This window comes from Felis catus, chromosome A2, assembly GCF_018350175.1.
Source record: "Felis catus isolate Fca126 chromosome A2, F.catus_Fca126_mat1.0, whole genome shotgun sequence".
Taxonomy (NCBI): domain Eukaryota; kingdom Metazoa; phylum Chordata; class Mammalia; order Carnivora; family Felidae; genus Felis; species Felis catus.
In genome coordinates, this window is record NC_058369.1 from 134519670 (window position 1) to 134538587 (window position 18918).

The 18918-nt window shown below is 38.9% G+C and overlaps 1 protein-coding gene across 2 annotated transcripts in view; it reads left to right on the forward strand.

The window, feature by feature from the left end:
- Positions 1-11520: 11520 nt before the first annotated feature.
- Positions 11521-18918, forward strand: part of TES (testin LIM domain protein) — a 46861-nt gene continuing 39463 nt past the window's right edge. The window contains exons 1-2 of one of the 2 annotated variants that reach the window (XM_019814600.3): positions 11579-11721; positions 12016-12208. Coding sequence is in view for 1 of the 2 variants with exons in the window: in NM_001168698.1 (NP_001162169.1) it covers positions 11695-11721 (27 nt within the window). In the remaining variant the exon portion in view is untranslated. 2 annotated transcript variants of the gene reach the window in all.

Sequence of the window (18918 nt, forward strand, 5' to 3'; positions counted from 1 at the left end):
GGTGGCACAATCGGTTAAGCGTCCGACTTCAGCCAGGTCACGATCTTGCAGTCTGGGAGTTCGAGCCCTGCGTCAGGCTCTGGGCTGATGGCTCAGAGACTGGAGGCTGTTTCCGATTCTGTGTCTCCCTCTCTCTCTGCCCCTCCCCCGTTCATGCTCTGTCTCTCTCTGTCCCAAAAATAAATAAACGTTGGAAAAAAAAAATTAAAAAAAAAATAGTTTTTCCTCTGTGTCCTCACATGGTGGAAGCAGCAAAGGAGCTCTTTGGGCTCTCTTTTTTAAGGACATTAATCCCATTCATGAGAGCTCTGCCCTCATGACCTAATCACCTCCCAAAGGCCCACCCTCTAATACCATCACACTGAGATTAGGTATCCACATATGAATTTTAGGGGGACACAAACATTCAATCTGTGGCAGTGCTCATGATTCTTTGTCCACAGAATGTTTCTATAGCTGTTTTGATTAATGAGCAACCCCAAAAAAGTCCTAATTGCTTATTCCTAAAAGGTATCATTCTACCCAGGGAGCAGGCTGCAATGACAATCATTCCAAAAATATCACTCAGCACTCCCTGCATTTGCCCACAAGGAAATATTTGTTTTAAAAATGATGTGAAATTCTCCATCCCAAGACACACAGAGATTCCTAGCCAATTACCTCAATAAACTGCAATGCTATAAAGTCTCATACTTTTATTTTACAATGCTATTTTTTACATCACATTTTCCTTGTTTGCCTAGGAAAGTAGTTAGAGCATACTTACCATTATTGTTAACATTTCACAGTGACTTGTGGGAAAAACAGACCGTATCTTTCCTTTCTACTATTTACGTCATTTCTAAATTCATCCAGCAATTCAAAAAGGATTATTCAGTGATCTAGATTTAGGTTGAAAATAAATCTTACTATATTTCCTGCATTATTATGGAGCTTTCTCAATCAAAATAACAACAAAAGTTTTGTTCCTAGACTATGAAAATGAGTGTTTTTGTGTCGGTATTCAGTTTATATTATAAAGAACAGAAATAATGATACCTATGACTCCTCATTTTAATAAAAAGAGAAAACTCAATTGATCACAGATCACTCCAGGGTTTTCCAAACTTGAATTTGTAAAGAAGAACCTGCTTTTATTTGGTTATGAAAGATGTGACCTGGAACTGTCTGTAGCCATGTCCTCCATGACATGGAGAAAGTGGTCCGAGAGAATGAATCTGAAGTCTTGAGAAAGAGAAAGAGAGAGAAGAGAAAGAGAGAGTGGAGAGAATGTGGAAGGGAAGAGACAGAGAGAAACAGGGAGAGAGGAGAGAGAGAGAGAGAGAGGAGGATTCTAATAAAGTCAATAAACCCAATTGGCTTAAACTAGTCAGATTGTGTCTCTGTCATATGCAACCAGAAAATGACAAGACACTGAGAAGCTACTATCCAAAAGTGTGGTATCGCAAAGGAAAACCTTAAAATGTGATTCTGCTGGACAAGGGATGCTATGATGAGATAGCAATCCTTTGAAAATGATATTAAGAGGCTTAGTTAGGGGCGCCTGGGTGGCTCAGTCTGCTAAGCATTCAACTCTTGATTTCAGCTCATGTCATGATCCCTGACTTTGTGCTCTGCCCTGACAGTGAGGAACCTGCTTGGGATTCTCTCTCCCTCTCTCTCTGCCCTTTCCCTGCTTTCTCTCTCTCTCTCTCTTTCTCTCTCTCTCTCTCTCTCTCTCTCTCTCTCTCTCTCTCTCTCTCTCAAACTTTAAATAAACTTTTAAAAAAGAGAGATTTCGTTAAATTCTTCTTTCCAGTTTTCTGTTAGGACACAGGCCATGTACACCAAAGCTGTTACTTAGGAGGATTTCATAGCAAATGTCAGGGTATTGGAGGGTGTTGGTGACTTCTTACAGCCTCCAATAAGTTACAAGACAGAAACAAGCTAAGATTCAAGCTGGCTCATCTGACAGGAAAAAGGTTCACTGGGATCAAGCAACAGTTTTGTTAAGAGAAGCCCTTTCCACCAGTGGCCAGAAATCTAATGTACTAGAAGGTCAAAAAATCATGTTTTGCGGATTATGAAGACTGAACATTTTGTCTTTTACTAAATAGTTTGTTGGCTTGGAGTGGTGCTTTTAGAGGAGTCAGAGAAAAGGGGGAGGTTTAATCTCCCACGATTCACCAAATGATCTGCTGTGTACTCCCTGCCTGACTGCCTGCTCATTTCTTTTTCTTTTTTTTAATGTTTTTAAGTTTATGTATTTATTTTGAGAGAGAGGGAGAGAGAGAGGGAGAAAGAGAGGGAACAAATGGGGGAGGGGCAGTGAGAAGGAGAGACAGAATCCCAAGTAGGTTCCACACCATCAGCGCAGAGCCCAATGCAGGCCTCGAAGCCACAAACCGTGAGATCATGACCTGAGCCAAGATCAAGAGTTAGATGTTTAACCAACTGCACCACCCATGTGCCCCCAAAATGTTCATTTCAAAATACAGTAACCTGAAATCAGCCCAGCGACAGGGTGAAGGTTTTACTATCTCTGGCTATTCTAAGACAGTGGCCCAGAAAGGGCAATTAAATTGAGGATAGAGTGGGTAAAGACTCAAACTGGTTGCTAAGGATTAAAATCTGTGCCGATAGGCTAGAGATACAAAGATTTTACATGACAAATATAGCAGATTGTATTTTCCAAAGATGGCCACAAAAGTATCTTCCATGCTACATTCTTACTATGTGATATTGGTATTCTTCCTATTGCATAGTGAGGTCTATGGCCCCTTGATCCTGAGTGGACCTTTGTGACTACCTTAACCAACAGAATTTAATCATAGTTATGCCATGAGACTTATGAGGCTAGTCCAGAAAATGCTATTCACTTCCACCCTGTTCTCTTGGGATATTTATTCTTGGAACCCAGATTCCATATGTGAAGCCTTTCAAACTAACCTATGCTGAAAGAATACATGGAGAAGCCATTTGTAGATGCTCCTGCTGATAGTTCTGGTCAATGGCCATCACCAACCAGACAGATGAAGGTAACTTCAGATGATTGTAGCTCCCAACCATTGAGTCACCCCGAGGTTTTCAGGTCTTCCAGCAGAAGCTCCACACATAATGGAACAGAAGATTTATGAAGCATAATCTTAAGATCCTTAGGGGGCCTTCTTCTGTAAAAGGTTATATTTGAATCACTCTGCCAGGTCTTAACAAAGGTTCCTACACACCATTGTGGATTTGATCTTTTTTCTAGAAGTCTTCTCTTAATTCTCAATTTAAAAATCATTTGCCATATGGAAATGCTGGATACAAGAAACAGTTTTACTTTTTAACCTAGGAAGTACCAGTCCTTTTTAAAGCATCAGTGTCTCTTTAGTTCATCTCCCCTCTCATATTTTACCGTAGGCAGTAAAAAGAAGCCAGGTGGCACTTTCAGTATTCTGCAGTCACCAAGTTCTAGGTATTTTCTATTTTATGCATTACTTCAGACAACAGTTTTGGCAAATTGTCTATTACTACTTAACAATTTCTCCCTCTTCTCCAGCTTCTAGTAAGATTTGCAAACTTTTCTTTAAGCCCTTGCTGATGGCCTTCTTAAAGTCCTTTAATTTCTACTGTCTCCTAGAAGCCCATTAGATTTTCAAGTAGTATCCTCAAGTCCCTTTGAATTTCTTCTCACTTCTGCCCAAAGCCAACGCCACATAGTTTGGGTTTTTATTGTTTGTTGTTGTTATTGATTTTTTAGCAGCACCCTACTCAAAAGCAGATGTAGTATTTGTTGTTTAATAACACACCACCCCACAGCTATTGGCATAAAACTGTCATTTTAGTAGGTTTAGAAATCGTGTGGGCCAGGAATTTGGAAAGATAATAATGGGAGACTCTTGTTCCATGATACCCGGGGCTTTAGCTGGAAGCATTGAAGGTTGGGAGTTACAAAATGGCTTGGGGTCAAAACCCTCTGGAAATGCTTCAGTGTGTTTGGTTGATGATAGCTTTGAGCAGAACTATCATTAAAAATATCTATGTATGTGCTGTCCATGTGTTTTTTCTTCAGGGCCAGTTTGAACTTCCGCACAGCATGATAGCTGAATTCTAAGATGGCAAAGAACAAAGTGGAAATGCATGACATCTCTCTGAACTAGCCTTGTGCTGAGTAGAGGGATAATCCAGCAGACCTGAGTTGTTCAAGCCCTGCACATTCCAAAAATAAGACTGACTCTAACTGGATGCTAGGAGAGAATCCCTAAACCCTTGGTTTCCAAGTTATAAAAGCCTGGGCTGAAAGGGACAGTGTGAGTACAAAATGTAAAGAAGGCTTTGGACTTCCAACTTTTGCATGTAGGGAGCAGGTTGTGAAAATGACACAGAAGCAAACATGAATTAGTTTTAATGAAAAGGAAGAATGATTTAGCGAGCGGGACCAAGATCTCAGAAGTTGGAGTCAAGATCTGCGAAGAATAACAAGTAGAAATGAGTCCTAATCAAGAAAGTAACAACACATGACTAGCTGAATTTCAGAATTGCTATGGAACAGGGCCTGTTTATGTGCTTTCTGTTTTAACCATTTTTTAAAAGAATTGTCTATAGCAGATATTCTAGGACTGCCCAACTATATATTGCATATGTGTGAGAGACAGATAACTTGTTTCTTTAATCCAGAGTCTTTCAGAACAAGAATAGTATTCAAAGAGCTATAATCATTTAACCACACCTGCAGAGCATCATCCACACCTGGACTTGGTTTAGACTAAACCAGATATTGGACTTCGAACTGAGGAGCCTTGAAGATCTTAGATGGTGAAATAATTATATTTGGCATGTGGAAGGGATGTGAATTTTTGTGACAATAGGGCAGGTGGTAGAAGATTATATTTTCCAAAGATTGCAACAAGATTTCCCATCCCACATACTCTTCTTAAATTGTGATTTTGACACTCCTCTTATCAAGGTGGGGTCTATGTCTCCTGCCATTAAACTAAAGGCAGATCTTTGCAACTATCTCAAACAATAGAACATGATGGAAATGATACTGTATGACTTTCCAAGCCAGATCATTAAAAAGCTGTAAATTCCACTTCACTCTCCTAGAACACTTGCTTTTGTTGTTGGTGGTGCTTTTGTTGCTGTTGATTTATTTTTAATTTTTTAATTTGAGTATAGTTGACACGTAGCATTACATTCATTTCAGATATACAACAAAGTGGTTCAACTTTTTTATATACTATGCTGTGCTAACCACAAGTGTAGGTACCATCTGTCATCATACACCACTATTGCAATAGCACTGACTACATTCCCTATGCTGTACATTTATCTCCATGACTTATTCACTCCATAACTGGAAGCCTGTATCTCCCACTCCCTTCACCCATTTTACCCACCCTCCATCCTCCTTCCCTCTGTATTTATTGTTCTGATTCTCCCTTTTGCTTCTTTATTCATTTATTTGTTTTTTAGATTCCACACATGAGTTTTTGAAACCCAGCCAATAGATTGTAAAGAAATCCAAGCAGCTGAGAGAGGCCTAGCTAGAGAGGAACTGGGGCCTCCCACCAACAAATGTCTTTGAGGTCCCAGCTGACAGCCAGCACCAACACGCCAGTCGTGTGAAGCCATCTTGCAGTGCCCCAGTTCAGCCATCTCAGCTGACGTCATATGCAGCAGAGACAAAGGACCCTTGCCTTTCCTGCTCAAACTGTAGATTTGTAAACAAAATAAATGTTTTTTATTGTTTGAAGCCAGTAAGTTTTGGGGTGGCTTGTTGTACAACAGTAAATAATAGATTTCTGGAATCACTGAAAGAAATGGTTCTCAACTGAGAATGATTTAGCTCCACGTAAGACATTTGGCGGTATCTGGAGACATTTTTGGTTGTCACAACTGGGGCAGGGTGGTACTAGCATCTAGTAGGTCAAGACCTGGAATAGTGTTAAACATTCTGCAATACACAGGACAGCCCCCTTCAACAAAGAATTATCTGGCCCCAAATGTCATTGGTATCATGATTGAGAAATACTGATTTAAAGTTCCCCTGAAATAAGTCTGACAAAAGGGCCCTATCACTCCTTCCCTTATGTTGTCCTAAATACTCCAATCCTCCACAAAGGTGCTCTTATGGTAGGACAGCTCTCCAGAAAGAATATCTTAAACAATGCCTTTTAAGAATTTCACCTTAGGGGACAATGGATATGGAAGAGCCTCCCAGAAACAATAATCCACTGTATCTGAAATGCAAGTAAACTTAAAGTTGCTAACAGTAAAATCATTGTATTCCCACTTCTGCGGGAATAGTGTTTGCTGTGGAACAATGGCCACAGATAGGTTTTGTTTGTTTGTTTTCCAAGTAGGAGTTTTATTGTGGCCTGTTGCTTTTGTTCCCCACCTTAGTAGGTCAAATAGTGTGCCTCCAAAATTCATATCCACCTGAAACCTCAGAATGTGATCTTATTTGGAAATAAGATTTTTGCATCTGTAATTAGTCAACATGAAGTCATATTTGATCAGGGTGGGCCCTAAATCCAATGCCTTCACAAAAGAAAGAAGAGTGAGGTGCGCACGCACACACACACACACACACGCACACACACAGAAAATAGCCATGTGAAGATTCCTCCGGAAGGGTTCATGAGAACTACATTTCCTAGGTTCTATGTTAATAAGTTTGTGACCTTTAAACTTGAAAGTCACTTCATATAAAATCCTTGGCTCACACAATCTTTCTGGAATATCTTTAATATGTTACTGTTTCTTCTGATCTAGATTTCTATAGAAGAATTCTGATGATAATATAATTTTCTTCTCCTTGTAAGTCCTGTGCTTTTTAAATCTACATATCCCAAGGAATTTTTTCTCACTATTCTTCAAAGTCTAGGAATTTTACAAAAATATGTCTTAGTGTCAGTTATTTTGAGTTAATTCAGGGGTACAGTATGATCTGTCAGTATCCAGTTCCAAATATATATTTCTTAATTTAGGAAAGTTTTCTCAATTACAGTTTGTTACTGTCTCTAGAATATTTTCTCTTTTTTTCTTCATTTCCTTTTGATTTTTTAGAAATAAAAATTCTTCTTTTTTACCTATTTTTCTTAGGTATCATCAGTTTTGCCTTTGTATTCTTTTCTGCTTAGTCTTTACGTAACATTATTTTCTTCATTTCTAACTCCTTTCTGAGTTCTAATCACCTCTCTTCTGAGTTTTTCTAATTCTCCTTTGTGTGTCTCTTTCCCGACATGTGTTAACTTTTTAATGTCTTTTAGCTTGTTTTAAAATAACAGCTTACAGTTGTGTTCTGTTTCATGGACACATCTTTCTGATGTTCTCTCATTATTGGTAGGGAAGTTATTCTGCTTCATTTTCTCTTTTTTCTTATGATAACGTTGTATTGAATTCGACCTTGATAATTTACTGTTGCTCGTTTTTATGTGATATTAATTTTCCTAAACTTCTACAATGAGGCAGGGTTCAGAAAATTATGTCCCAATTCAGAGAGCTCCATCTTTCCTCATTTTTATGAAGTGTTAAAAAAATACAGCAGTGCTTTTGGGATTTCTTGATTCTGTTCCCCTCTCTGGATGTTGGGCACTTAACATATGGTTAGTGTGACCAAGAAGCTGAATTTTAAATTTTAATTAATGTTAGTTAATTAAATTAATTAAACCACATGTGGTTACTGGCTACCATATTAGAGAGTGCTCCTCTAGCCTTTTACTTTCCTATATCTGTTCTGCCCTGTTCCACTCAATTTTGATTTCCCTCAATGCAGTGTCTTATCATGAGTCTTTCTACAAGGGAGCCTTGGAGGGTCAGTTTTGAAATCTTACAAGGGTGAGACTGCATCAGCCCCTCTAATCACTCTTACTGTGTCAGTTGCTGTTATAATAGGCCTGCCATGTTTTAAAATGAATAACTGGGGGAGAACATCTTGAATTCTTCTGTCTATAAGACACTACCCTCTTGCTTCCCTCCCTCCACCCCACAGAACTGTTTATACATACATGTCTTCTGGCTCTTGGTGGTTTGTCCTGACTGCTTTATTTTGCTGATACCTTATCACCTAGTTTTATTGTAAAGGTTGTCTGTAGGCTTTTGGTTTTGCTAACTAGTTGGGTTTTTTGTTTTGTTTTTTAATGTGGGTTTTCAGAGAGATTGAAAATTATGCTTCCACTGTTCCATCTTCCTAAAATGCTTTTAATAATGTATTTTTAAATAAGGTTTTTTCCATTAAGAAATATGTCATGCTCATCATGGAATTTTTTTTTTTAAGGAAGAAAGGAATCCCCATGGATTCACCAATCAAAGACAAACACTACTGACATTTTAGTGGATTTTCCTCATGTTCCTTTTCTGTTCAAGGTATTTTTGCATAGTTGTGAGTATAGTGTACATATAACCCTATTTTTTTGGTTCTCATAATAATTGCTCATTATTACAAAAATTCTTAAGTATTATCATGTAGAACCTATAATAAATCTATCATATGGATCATCCATTACTAACTTAGCCAATGCCCAATGTTTGGTCAATGTAAAAAAAATTCTACAGGGAATAGTTTGTTCTGAGAGATGTTGGTATATCCCTACAGAACAATGTGTAATCCTGTACAAGCTGCTAATGAGCAATAATAGGTATCTCAGGAGCACAGGAGTTCCTCTAACACATGTTAATAGACGATTAACATTTCTAAAGAGGACTTCTGGGACAACATTAATAAATGAGGAGATAGGTATATTCAACTGTATCTAGAAATTTTACCTCACCTATGTAGAAAACTTTCCTTTCCCTAGTGTTTCTAGAATGTTTACTGTGTGTGCTTATTTATAGGCATATATGTATATGTGTATATGTATGTGCGTGTACCTGTGTATTTATGATCAGCCATCTGGATCTGTAGCCCACATCTTTTTTTGGACCACCAGACTCAATCCAACTGCCCTCAAAAAATCAACACTTCAAAACTAAACCCATTATCTTTCTTAATCTTCCTTCTCTTCTGTTTCTTACCTTATGGAGTGAGTTATATCTACCATACCATTCACCTAAAATACATTCCTAAGAGTCATTCTGGAATTCTTATCTTCCCTCTTTTCAAACCAATCAATTCCAATATTTTCAACCTCCTTAGTATCATTGATTATTCCTTCCAATTCTCCATAACCATTGCTACTGCCTTATTTTGGCCCTCATCCTATTTCAAGTGGGATATAGCTAGCATTTCCCAAGTTTACCAATGATTTCCTTTTTGTTAAATCCAATGGGGATTCAACCCTTCTCTACAATTTGACATTGTTGACTAATTCCTTCTTGAATTTCCCATCTTGGTTGCTGGAACTCTACTTGAAAATCTTTTCTTCTTACACTCTAACTGGCTCTCATCTCCTTTCTATGATTCCTTGCTCAGCTTTGCTCAATTGTATTCGTTGATACTGTCTTTTATTTTGCAATCTCCTATGCTGATCTTACTCTATCCATGGCTTTCAGATCATTTAACTGCGTAGGATGCTGAGTTCTAAATCACCATTTCAGTCCAGCTCTTATCTCCAATATTTCTCTTTGGATACTTCACTTCAATATCCCAACCTCAAACCCAACATATTCAGAATGGAACTTAGCTCCACCATCCCCAAAGGAAAGTACAACTAAACAAAATCCTGCCCTTCATCCTATATTTTACCTTTTCCTGAAACATCTACATAGGTGATCAAACCAGAAACATGTGTGCTGTTCTCTGCTCATTTCTCTGTCATCAATTATGTCTAGTAAACAGTGCCAGTTCTAACTCCTTCTCTAGCTTAACACTTGAATTGCTAAATAAGGACTCACAATATAATCCTCCTAAATTAATGCCTATCCACTTCAATTTTATCTTCTATAATATTGGCACAGTAGATTCCAGATGGAAATCAACTTCCATCCTTGCTAATAATACAAACACAAAATGACCTTGGAGGGATGGGAAGAAAGACAGAGAGAAGGCAGAATTCGATGGTTAGAAAAAAAAAAAAAAAAAAAAGTCTTCAGATCTTTCCTTAGTGTCATCTCCAAAATCTCACCAAATAGGACCCAAATGGGCTTATGTCATGACATTTGTTTGATGTCTTATTTAAACTGTTTTATTGGACATTTTCCATCTGGTAAGCTCCCAGAGAGAGACCAAATTGCCTTGTCATAGCTAAGCTTCATGTTCAGGGAGCTTATACCAAGTAAACTTTGTAGAGGCCCAAATATTTTAGGATGGTTTGGGAAGCAGGATGGAAAAGTTTTACTTGAACTGAGTTAGAATGAAATATTCACAAATCATTTTGGTCATTCCATTTTAGTTTATTAATAGGGTAAGGAAAACATACACATTATACATCAATGTTCTGTTGAACAATGTTAACAAATAGCCAAGTAAGTAAAGGTTTCAGAATGTTGGCTAAAATGAGTTTTGGGTGTTTTCCATACCAAATTTTCAGAGCAAAGGAAGAGACATGTGTACCCAGATATCTACATTTGGGGGAATTTTTTCTTTTTAAAAATAGATGCTCGATTAGGTCACCTTTTGTCTGCACATTATAATTTTTTGTCATTACCACAAACTGAAAAAGAAATGGGCTCTTGTCTTTTACTTAGCACCCTGTGTTTATGCTGCCAAACATGCTGGAGGCATTGCTTAGACTCATGAGCACTAGCTCTGCCTCCAGCACACTAAGAACTTGGGCAGATCCTTACGCCTCTGTGGTCCTCAGTTCCCAGAAAATTTAGAAAGCTATACTCAGTAATCCCTAGGCTCCTTTCCAGACCCACCAATCCGGTGGTATTCATTGTGATCACTCTGGCATGAGGCCAAGAAATAGCTCTGCTGCTCTAGTGCTGCTTGCTCTGCCTATGAAACTTCATCAAGGCCTGAGAACATGAGCAGCCTCACACCATTTCAGGTAGCAGGGACAAAGGGCAAACCTCTACTTCCAAAGGAATGGCACAACCTGTCTCTGAAGTGATTCACATCATCCCTGTTTTTGAACAACTGAATGCTAGGAAAACATATATACAATTCTGTTTATAGATCAGGGCTGTGAGATGAAGTTCTTTGCCAGTGCTTGGGGTTATGGACAAAAGCATTTGAGACATGGTCACCTCTACAACTCAACAGCGAAATTAGGGTGCAACGCCCATCACAGAAATCCCTAAAAGTCTCCACTATCTCTTGTCTTTCTCTTTGCTCCCAAAAATAAACCAAGAAGCTAACAGTGAGATAAGTACTCCCCAGGACACATATCTAAGGTCTCAGGCAAACACAGGTACAAGCTGCCAGAATGGAAAGGGGTCTTCCTCATCTTCAGCTAGAGGCTGGGTGGCCCCCAATTCCTCTGCGAGAGAATCTGCAGAAGCTCAGGGCACCCACAGAGACCAGGTCTGAGTTTCCCGAACTCGGCCCCGCCCCTCACCTTGCCTGCGACCAGCTTGGCTGCGAAGGTGCGTGCGGCGCTCGGTGATTGGCGGCCGCCCGGCAGTGCCCGGCTGCCATTGGCTGCCTGGGCCTCTTTGTTCCCGGGTCCCGCAGCAGGAAGGCTGCGGAGGACTGGGCAGCGGAAGTTTGACGGAGCCGGTGGAGCGGCTCCGGTAACTGGAGTGTCTGCAGATCCTCCCCCAGTACCCGCAGCGGAGCCAGAGGCCAGGCGATCCTGCGAGTGAGATCCCGGACAGGAGGAGGACCTCCTTTGACACACAAACATGGATCTGGAGGCCAAAGTGAAGAAGGTAGGGGGGCGCGGACGGCGGGCAGCAGCCGCTTCACCTGCGCAGGGTGCCGCCCCCTGGCTGCGGGCAGCGGGTGGGGTGCACGGGCTGCCTGGCGCGAGCTGGCTCCGGGTCCCCTGTGCGCTGGCCCAGGTGCCGGTCTCTCCCGCAGGCAGCGGGGGTGCCTGGCAGCCCCCCTAACTCCTGAAATCCGGGAGCGACAGAGAGTCCGGCGCGAGAGCTAGACCGGGCGCGGGACATTTCTTCCAGTCTAACCAAGTCCAACGGTTGAAGGTGTTTGAAACTTTCCTTTAGTCTGTTTCAGCTGCGCCTGTGCCTACCTAAAAAAAAAAAGGATGAGGGCAGGGCAAGTTCGGGCGAGATATGACACTTCTTCCTGTCTCAGGAAGTTCAACTTTATTAAGCCTTTGTGGTTTAGGAGCACTGATGTGACTTTGACAGTTCAGACCTCCTTCCCTCCCATCTTGGCGGAGCGTGTCTCTCAAAAGTGAGTGCTGATTTCATGCATTTCTTCCTAGTCGAGGCTAGTAATAACGTGACAAGTGATTTTTTTTTTCTTTTTTTGTTCATTATTGACTTCTAAAGCACTGCTTCCCTCTTAGTGTTTTATCTCTCAAAGAAAATGTTCTTCCATTTTGGCAGCTGGCCCCTAAGGAGAGATTGTCACTAGTGGTTTAGCATAAGGAGACGTTTCCGCAAGGCTGTCCACCGCGCCCCTTCTGCCGCCCCTGGGACTTCATGATCCACAGCCCTACCTGAGCTGCTCCCTGGTATGGGAGCTTCATGTCTCCTGGGAGAAAAGGGTGGGCACCAAACTGTGACTCAGAAGGAATGCTGATGTCACATTCCAGTGTAACATTCTTTGTGAAAGGTCTGGTTCCAGAGAATTGGTCCTGTTTACTTTGCGGTAAATTTAAGCTAGCTGCCCTTTATCAAATAGGGAAGGAAGTTCTGCAGAGTGAGAGAAAGGGGGGGGGGGGGGGAGAACTGAATTTGCTTCTCTTGCCCACTGTGGTTGTCAATATTGCATTATTTCATCTTCTAAAAACAAAGTTCCTGACTTGAGCATTAATTCTGTTTCATTCTCAGAAATGGATTTTTGAAAATGTAGGCAAATGCAAAATATTAGGTTAGGAAGATGTTGCAAAATGAAAACTTGCAATAGAAAAACAGTTCATCACTTAGGACTAGAACCAGCCCTCAAAAAGGAATATAAGGACAGGAAAACATAATGTAAATTATTAATGTGACTGCATTCTATTCTCTTCCTGTTTGGTGTCTTATTCTTCACTTTTAAATGACACTAATATTTTTTGTTAATCTTGCTTGCCACTAGAAAAGCATTTTGTTTGCTGCTTAGTTAGCGTTCTGTTGATGAACACTGCTTATTTTTTCAAGTGGGTAAGAACTACTCATGTCTAAAATTTGAGGTGGGGTCTTGACTGTGCTTGTAAACATTGATACAAAAACTACTTTTTTAAAATTTGGCATCCTTTTGGGAGGGAGGGCTGAATAGGTGAAGCACAGAGGATGCTTTTTAGGGTAATGAGACTATTCTGTACACCACCTCCATGGTTGATACATGTCATTATATATTTGTAAAAATGCATAGAATGAACAACACCAAGCATGAACCCTAATATAAACTCTGAACTTTGGGGGATAATGATGTGTCAATGTAGGTTCATTGGTTTGTAACAAAGGTACCACTTTTGTGTGGGATATTGGTACAGCAGGAGGATTTGGGGGGGTGGGTAGGTATAGGGAGGTATATGGGAACTCCATACCTTGTGCTCTGGAAAAGGATATGTACTTAAAACGGGGAGGGGGAGTCAACATTTAAAAGTGATTTTGAAATTATTTGGGACAAAGAGGAAGTAATTCTGAGGGAGAAAGTCCAAAGTTAAGAATTAGTGTCCTTACAAGGAAAACATCCAGACATTATTTGGAAACAATTTCCTTAGTTTCAAAATGTGGATTATGATAAAAAATGCCCTTTGATATGTGGTGTAACCTTTTCAACCAATAACCCTATCCTTTTCTCTAATCCTCCTCTTCTCCTTTCTCCACCCCGAAGCAAAAAAGATTCTATAAATTTAAAGCTCTTACAATGCCATGATGGTAACAAATCCTTGTTTCACTACCTTGTCATCACTGCTGATTCTCAGGGAAGAGTCCTCAACCCATAAATTGGAAACTATTAAAAGACCCCAAAATGTCCAATTTGACCACCGGCCCTACCCTCTCTGTGCCTTTGTAGGACCCTTGACAGACTTGATATCCTGTGGATTCGACAAAAGTTTCCCAGTACAGAGTTTGGCGATCCTAGGAATACAATTCATAGCTGTAGCCATAATCTCAAAAAGAGACTTGCATTGCCTTTAGAAATTGTTCTCTAACATTCTGGAAGGAAACATTACAAGATTATCTCTGATCTACTAGCAGAGCCTTCTCACCCTGTTTTGCCACCTAGTTTTCAAGTCTCCCTTCTTTTTGGCTTGGGTGTACAAAATAAAGTAATAGTTTGAACAGACTTTTAAAAAAGTCAGGTTGGAAGTTGAAACAAAGACACAACCACTTAAATAAAACTAAACTTGACATCTGTTTTAAGATACGTGGTATTTTTTTCTCTCTAAAACCCTTATACTGTTGATTTCATAAGGAATTTTCCCCAGGCATATGAAAAATGTTACCTTTTTTTCCCATTAACATTTTGTATAAAAAAAATTAAAAAGGGTTGTCTTGATTCCACAAAAACTTAGGCAGATGATACTATTACAGGATTCTTGGTTTATAAAAGAAGAACTTGGTGTCCACATCATTTGCCCAGATTTGGATTAATTACTAGTCCCACCATCACAAAGACAAAGGATTTTTATAATTAGATTTTGCTATATTTTGTTTTGTTTGAAGCAGGCGAGCTGTTGCTAGGATGTAGAGCTAGTTTGGTTGTACAGAGTTTTTGTTTTAATAATATTTTAGAGTAGAATTTGACTTTCTTATGTCTGTGCCCTGCTTCTAAGTTATTTGTCTAGCTAGATCTCTTCCTTATGTCTTATGTCTCTTCATTATAATTGACTTCGTGTAAGTAGAGCCCGTGTCTGCTTGGAAAAAACAATGGCCTTTGAGAAGCAGAAACAGAGTCTCATTTTGTGGTGAATGGTAAATCATGGCCCAGAGCCAGCTGTTTTCCTCTTTCTTTGCTATGTTACTCTCCCATGAGAATCACTTTTTTCCCTTTAAAAACATACCAGAGAGAAAGAGAACTCCAATAATTTCCCTTATGCTGCCTGGAATTGCTGCAGGGCTTTTAATTTTACATCTTAGTTTTCACCTCCTTTTCTAACCTTTGTCTTTTGATCCTTCCTAACACCATACCTATTTTTCCTAGGACTCTCTTCTTTGTTTCTTTAATTTTATTTAAAAAAAAAAGATGAGATGCACTTTAACAATTACAGGTCACAAAAATCCCCTTTCTCAGCATCCAAACTTGTTTTAAAAGCTTCTGTCATTAGCCAAAGAAAAACAGTAAAACCACGCGATGGCAGTTAGCAAGACTACTGAACCACAAAGATTATTTCCATTAGGAATTAGAATGAGACTTTTCTCATAGGTGGCCCTTGATTGAAGTAGAAAAGGTAAGTAAACGGTGACCTGGATGTTCAAATCTACAGTTGGATTCTCGGCTTGAAGCCATTCTTACTGCGAGAATCATTGGCAAAGCTGGGGGTAATGGGAGGGCAAGGTACTGCCAGGGCTTTGCCTTAGAGGCAGTTACTCTGTCCCTCAGAACAAGTATAGAAGAAAGTGAAGTGGTCCTCAGCTGGGCTTTTATCTCTTCTAACCCATGGTGTAATTCATTACATTAATTGGATATGAAAAGTCACTTTCTCTAACTTGCCCTGAATATTGGTTTGAATAGAACTGTAGTAGGCTTTCTATTGATTTTCTTCCTTTGTGCTATCCTATGAAGTAGAATTGGGGATTTATATCTCTGCTGGCTGTTACCATGTCACATCACCTTACTCCTTGACTTCGCTTTCTCATCTACAATACTAAATATTACTCATCCTTCAAGACACTCCCCTTCTCCCCCCACCCCACATGCTATCCTCCAGAAAATCTTTCTTCTTGTTCTAGCTAGATGCAAAATCTTTCTTCTGAATTCCCAAAGCTTGTTCTCTGTAACTCTTAGTACACTCATTCGTTTCTTCTTCTAGATTATGATTTTCTTCTTTCCTAAATTTCAAGCTTGGGCAATGAATTCTTATTCTATTTACACTTGAGTAGTTTTGTTTGTTGTTTAAAGCAATCTTATGAAGTAGACCTTAGCCTCATTTTAAGGATAAAGAAACAGGTGTGGATAGGTTCTGGCAGTTTCAGATGAACCTAAGTATGATCTTGAACTATAGTCTTCAGAACCCATGCTCCTGCATCATGCCCTCTAGCCCTTGAGTCCTCTTATATACTTGCCTTGTTTGCTAAATATATGCTGAATGAATTACCCTTATATAAAAAGAGGAATAACCTAAAACACATTTCAACATTTTTGTTTAAAGTAATTATTTGGAAGAAGTGGTTTCTATTCCAATAAAATTACCACCCTACTAGTTTTCTATATTTTATTTATACTTTATCCGTGTTATATGTTTGCCCTTTTGTGTAGTTTGTCATAGACCTTCTTTGGACAAAGACAAAGCCCAAATAAAGTAAAAGTATTGTAAAAAGGGACTTCTTGGAGACTTTTACAAACTAAGAAATTTTACAAGTGCCAATCATATTCTGGACTGTATCCTCTAGGATTCTTCCAACTTCTCCTAGTAGCTTAATATGGTCCTTGAACAACAGTAACCCTGCGTTTGGCTCTCTGCTTTGGGATTTCAGTGACATCTGGAACTGTATAGAAGCGCTCATGGGATGGGCTGTAGAAGAGTCCGTTCTCCCTGCTGAATCCCTGAGGTGACAGAAAGCCTTACTTATAGTATGGTAGGCTAAACCTTTCTATCCCCCAGTAGCAAAGTGCTCAGAGGGCCACTGGCACAGCAGACCAGAGAGCTAAGAATGTTGTTGTTGTTGTTGTTGTTGTTGTTGTTGTCATTGTTTTAAATTTCCCATTCTTGATTCAAGGAGATCTTTTAAGAAGCAATGGGAAACACCAAAATGATCAGTGATTTCATGAGGCTCTCCCTGAGCTATAGGATTGATTATACCAGCATTGTGAGCATGGCATTGACTCCATGGACCATCAGAAAACAACAAGGGTTACTGTGAGGGCCCTACTTAGTAGAAAGAGAATGATAAATTGGCAAAAGAGGACTCCTTCCTATGTTCTTTTTTTCTGAGAATTATAAGTAGGAATACAGTTTGGCCCCATGCTAATTTGAATATAAATTTTTTTCAAACCTATTACTACAGTGTATTCAGAAAATAGAAAAGGTCAGTAAGTCCCAGTAAATGTAAAGACCTATAGGGTATAGAAAGAAATATAGTATATCAGCTTTCTCACTTCTGCTTATCAGTGTGATGTTGATAAAATCACTCTGAGCTGAGTTAGTAGATCTTGGTCCACTCTAGGTTTTGTGATGTTGGCCACTTTGGATCTCAGTTTCCATATCTATAAAAATTAATAGGGGAACTGTGATTCTTTTTAACTGTGATAAATATTAGCAGTAGCCTACCAAGTAGACAAAGTTCCATGGTGCCTAAAAATCACACAAGCCAAGAATATATAAATATGTGTGATCTTAATAAAATAGTACAGTGTATAATGTTTAGGTAGTTCTGTGAATTCCATGAGGAAACCTATACATTAAACAATTTTTTTTTTAAATCTTAGCTATTTTTCAACTTGTTTTTACTTAATTTGCCTTTTTAATATTTGTGAGATATTTGAATACATTACGTTTGACTAATTTAAATGTGTAATAGGAAGCTTCAAATGCATAATAAACTGCTCCTTTACCATAGATCAAATAATTCTAGATGTGATATATCACTTTCCTTGGTATTTAATTACAGGTAAGTGAAAAATAATGGATTTTTTATTGTCTTTAAAAGTTCTCTCTCCTAAAATAAGATGATTTATTTCAAAATTATTAGTATTTTATGTGTCAAGCACTGCTCTAGACTCTGTGGGTGTAGCATGAACAGAAAAGATACGGTATCTTGTATCACAGAATTTACACTGCTAAAAGGAATTATAGAGCAAAGTAAATGACAAAATAAATGATAAAAAGCACAACTGGGATTATACCCCTTAGTGAACTCCTTACAGGTCAGCAGTACACTAGATTTCTGACATAGAGAATGTGCAGTTTTAGTGGTAATTCTTAGTATCGGTTCCTGGTCTTGTAGACTTTGTAATTAGGAATTCTTCTATATTTATCTTATTGGCAAATGGAAAATAAATGAGAAAGCAGCTCTTATGTGTTAGAATGTGAAAAAGCTCATGAATGGACAATGCTATAATTAATTACAATTTTATGCCTATGAAGTTACACAAACTAAGTTCTTCCTGGTTACAAATGCCCTACAAGAGTCATTCCTGGGTTCTGTTTTCTGGTTGTGTCTTTGTTTGGTAACTACTGCCATGAAACTATGATTTTTTTAAAACTCTCTCGTTAGATCATTAATATATGGTAGGAAATTATTTTGCTCTTTACAGGGTGGTGACATTCAGAGAACATTATATAAATCGTGAATTATGAAATCAACTTTTTCAAGGAGATGAAAACAGAAAAAACTAACCAATTGAAAACAGGTTTCAAAACCTCATACATTTTCAAGATTTAAGGTGAACTGATAAGTTCACCTCTGCTCTTTGAGTAAATATCATGTATTAAAATTGGCCTTGAGCATTGTTATTAGGGGATTAAATGTAAAGGTTATGCTTTTCAGTTATCCAGCTCTAGTCTTAGACTTTCCTGTAAAAGAGCTGTAGTCATATTTAGAGTTATTTCACCTGTTTTTTCTTAAGTGCCCAATCTACTCAACTTCCTACTTAAATAATAGGGAATCGGGGAGATAAGAGTATGCATGATTATAATTTTCTAATGCAAGTTCATGCTGTGACCCAAAAATGACTTAATTGCTTTTCTCTTTCTTCCTTCTCATCAACCACTATAATCACTACTCATTGCCTCTGACAAAAATATTAGGAAAGAACAAAAGGTGATTGAAAAAAGAACCACAAGAAAC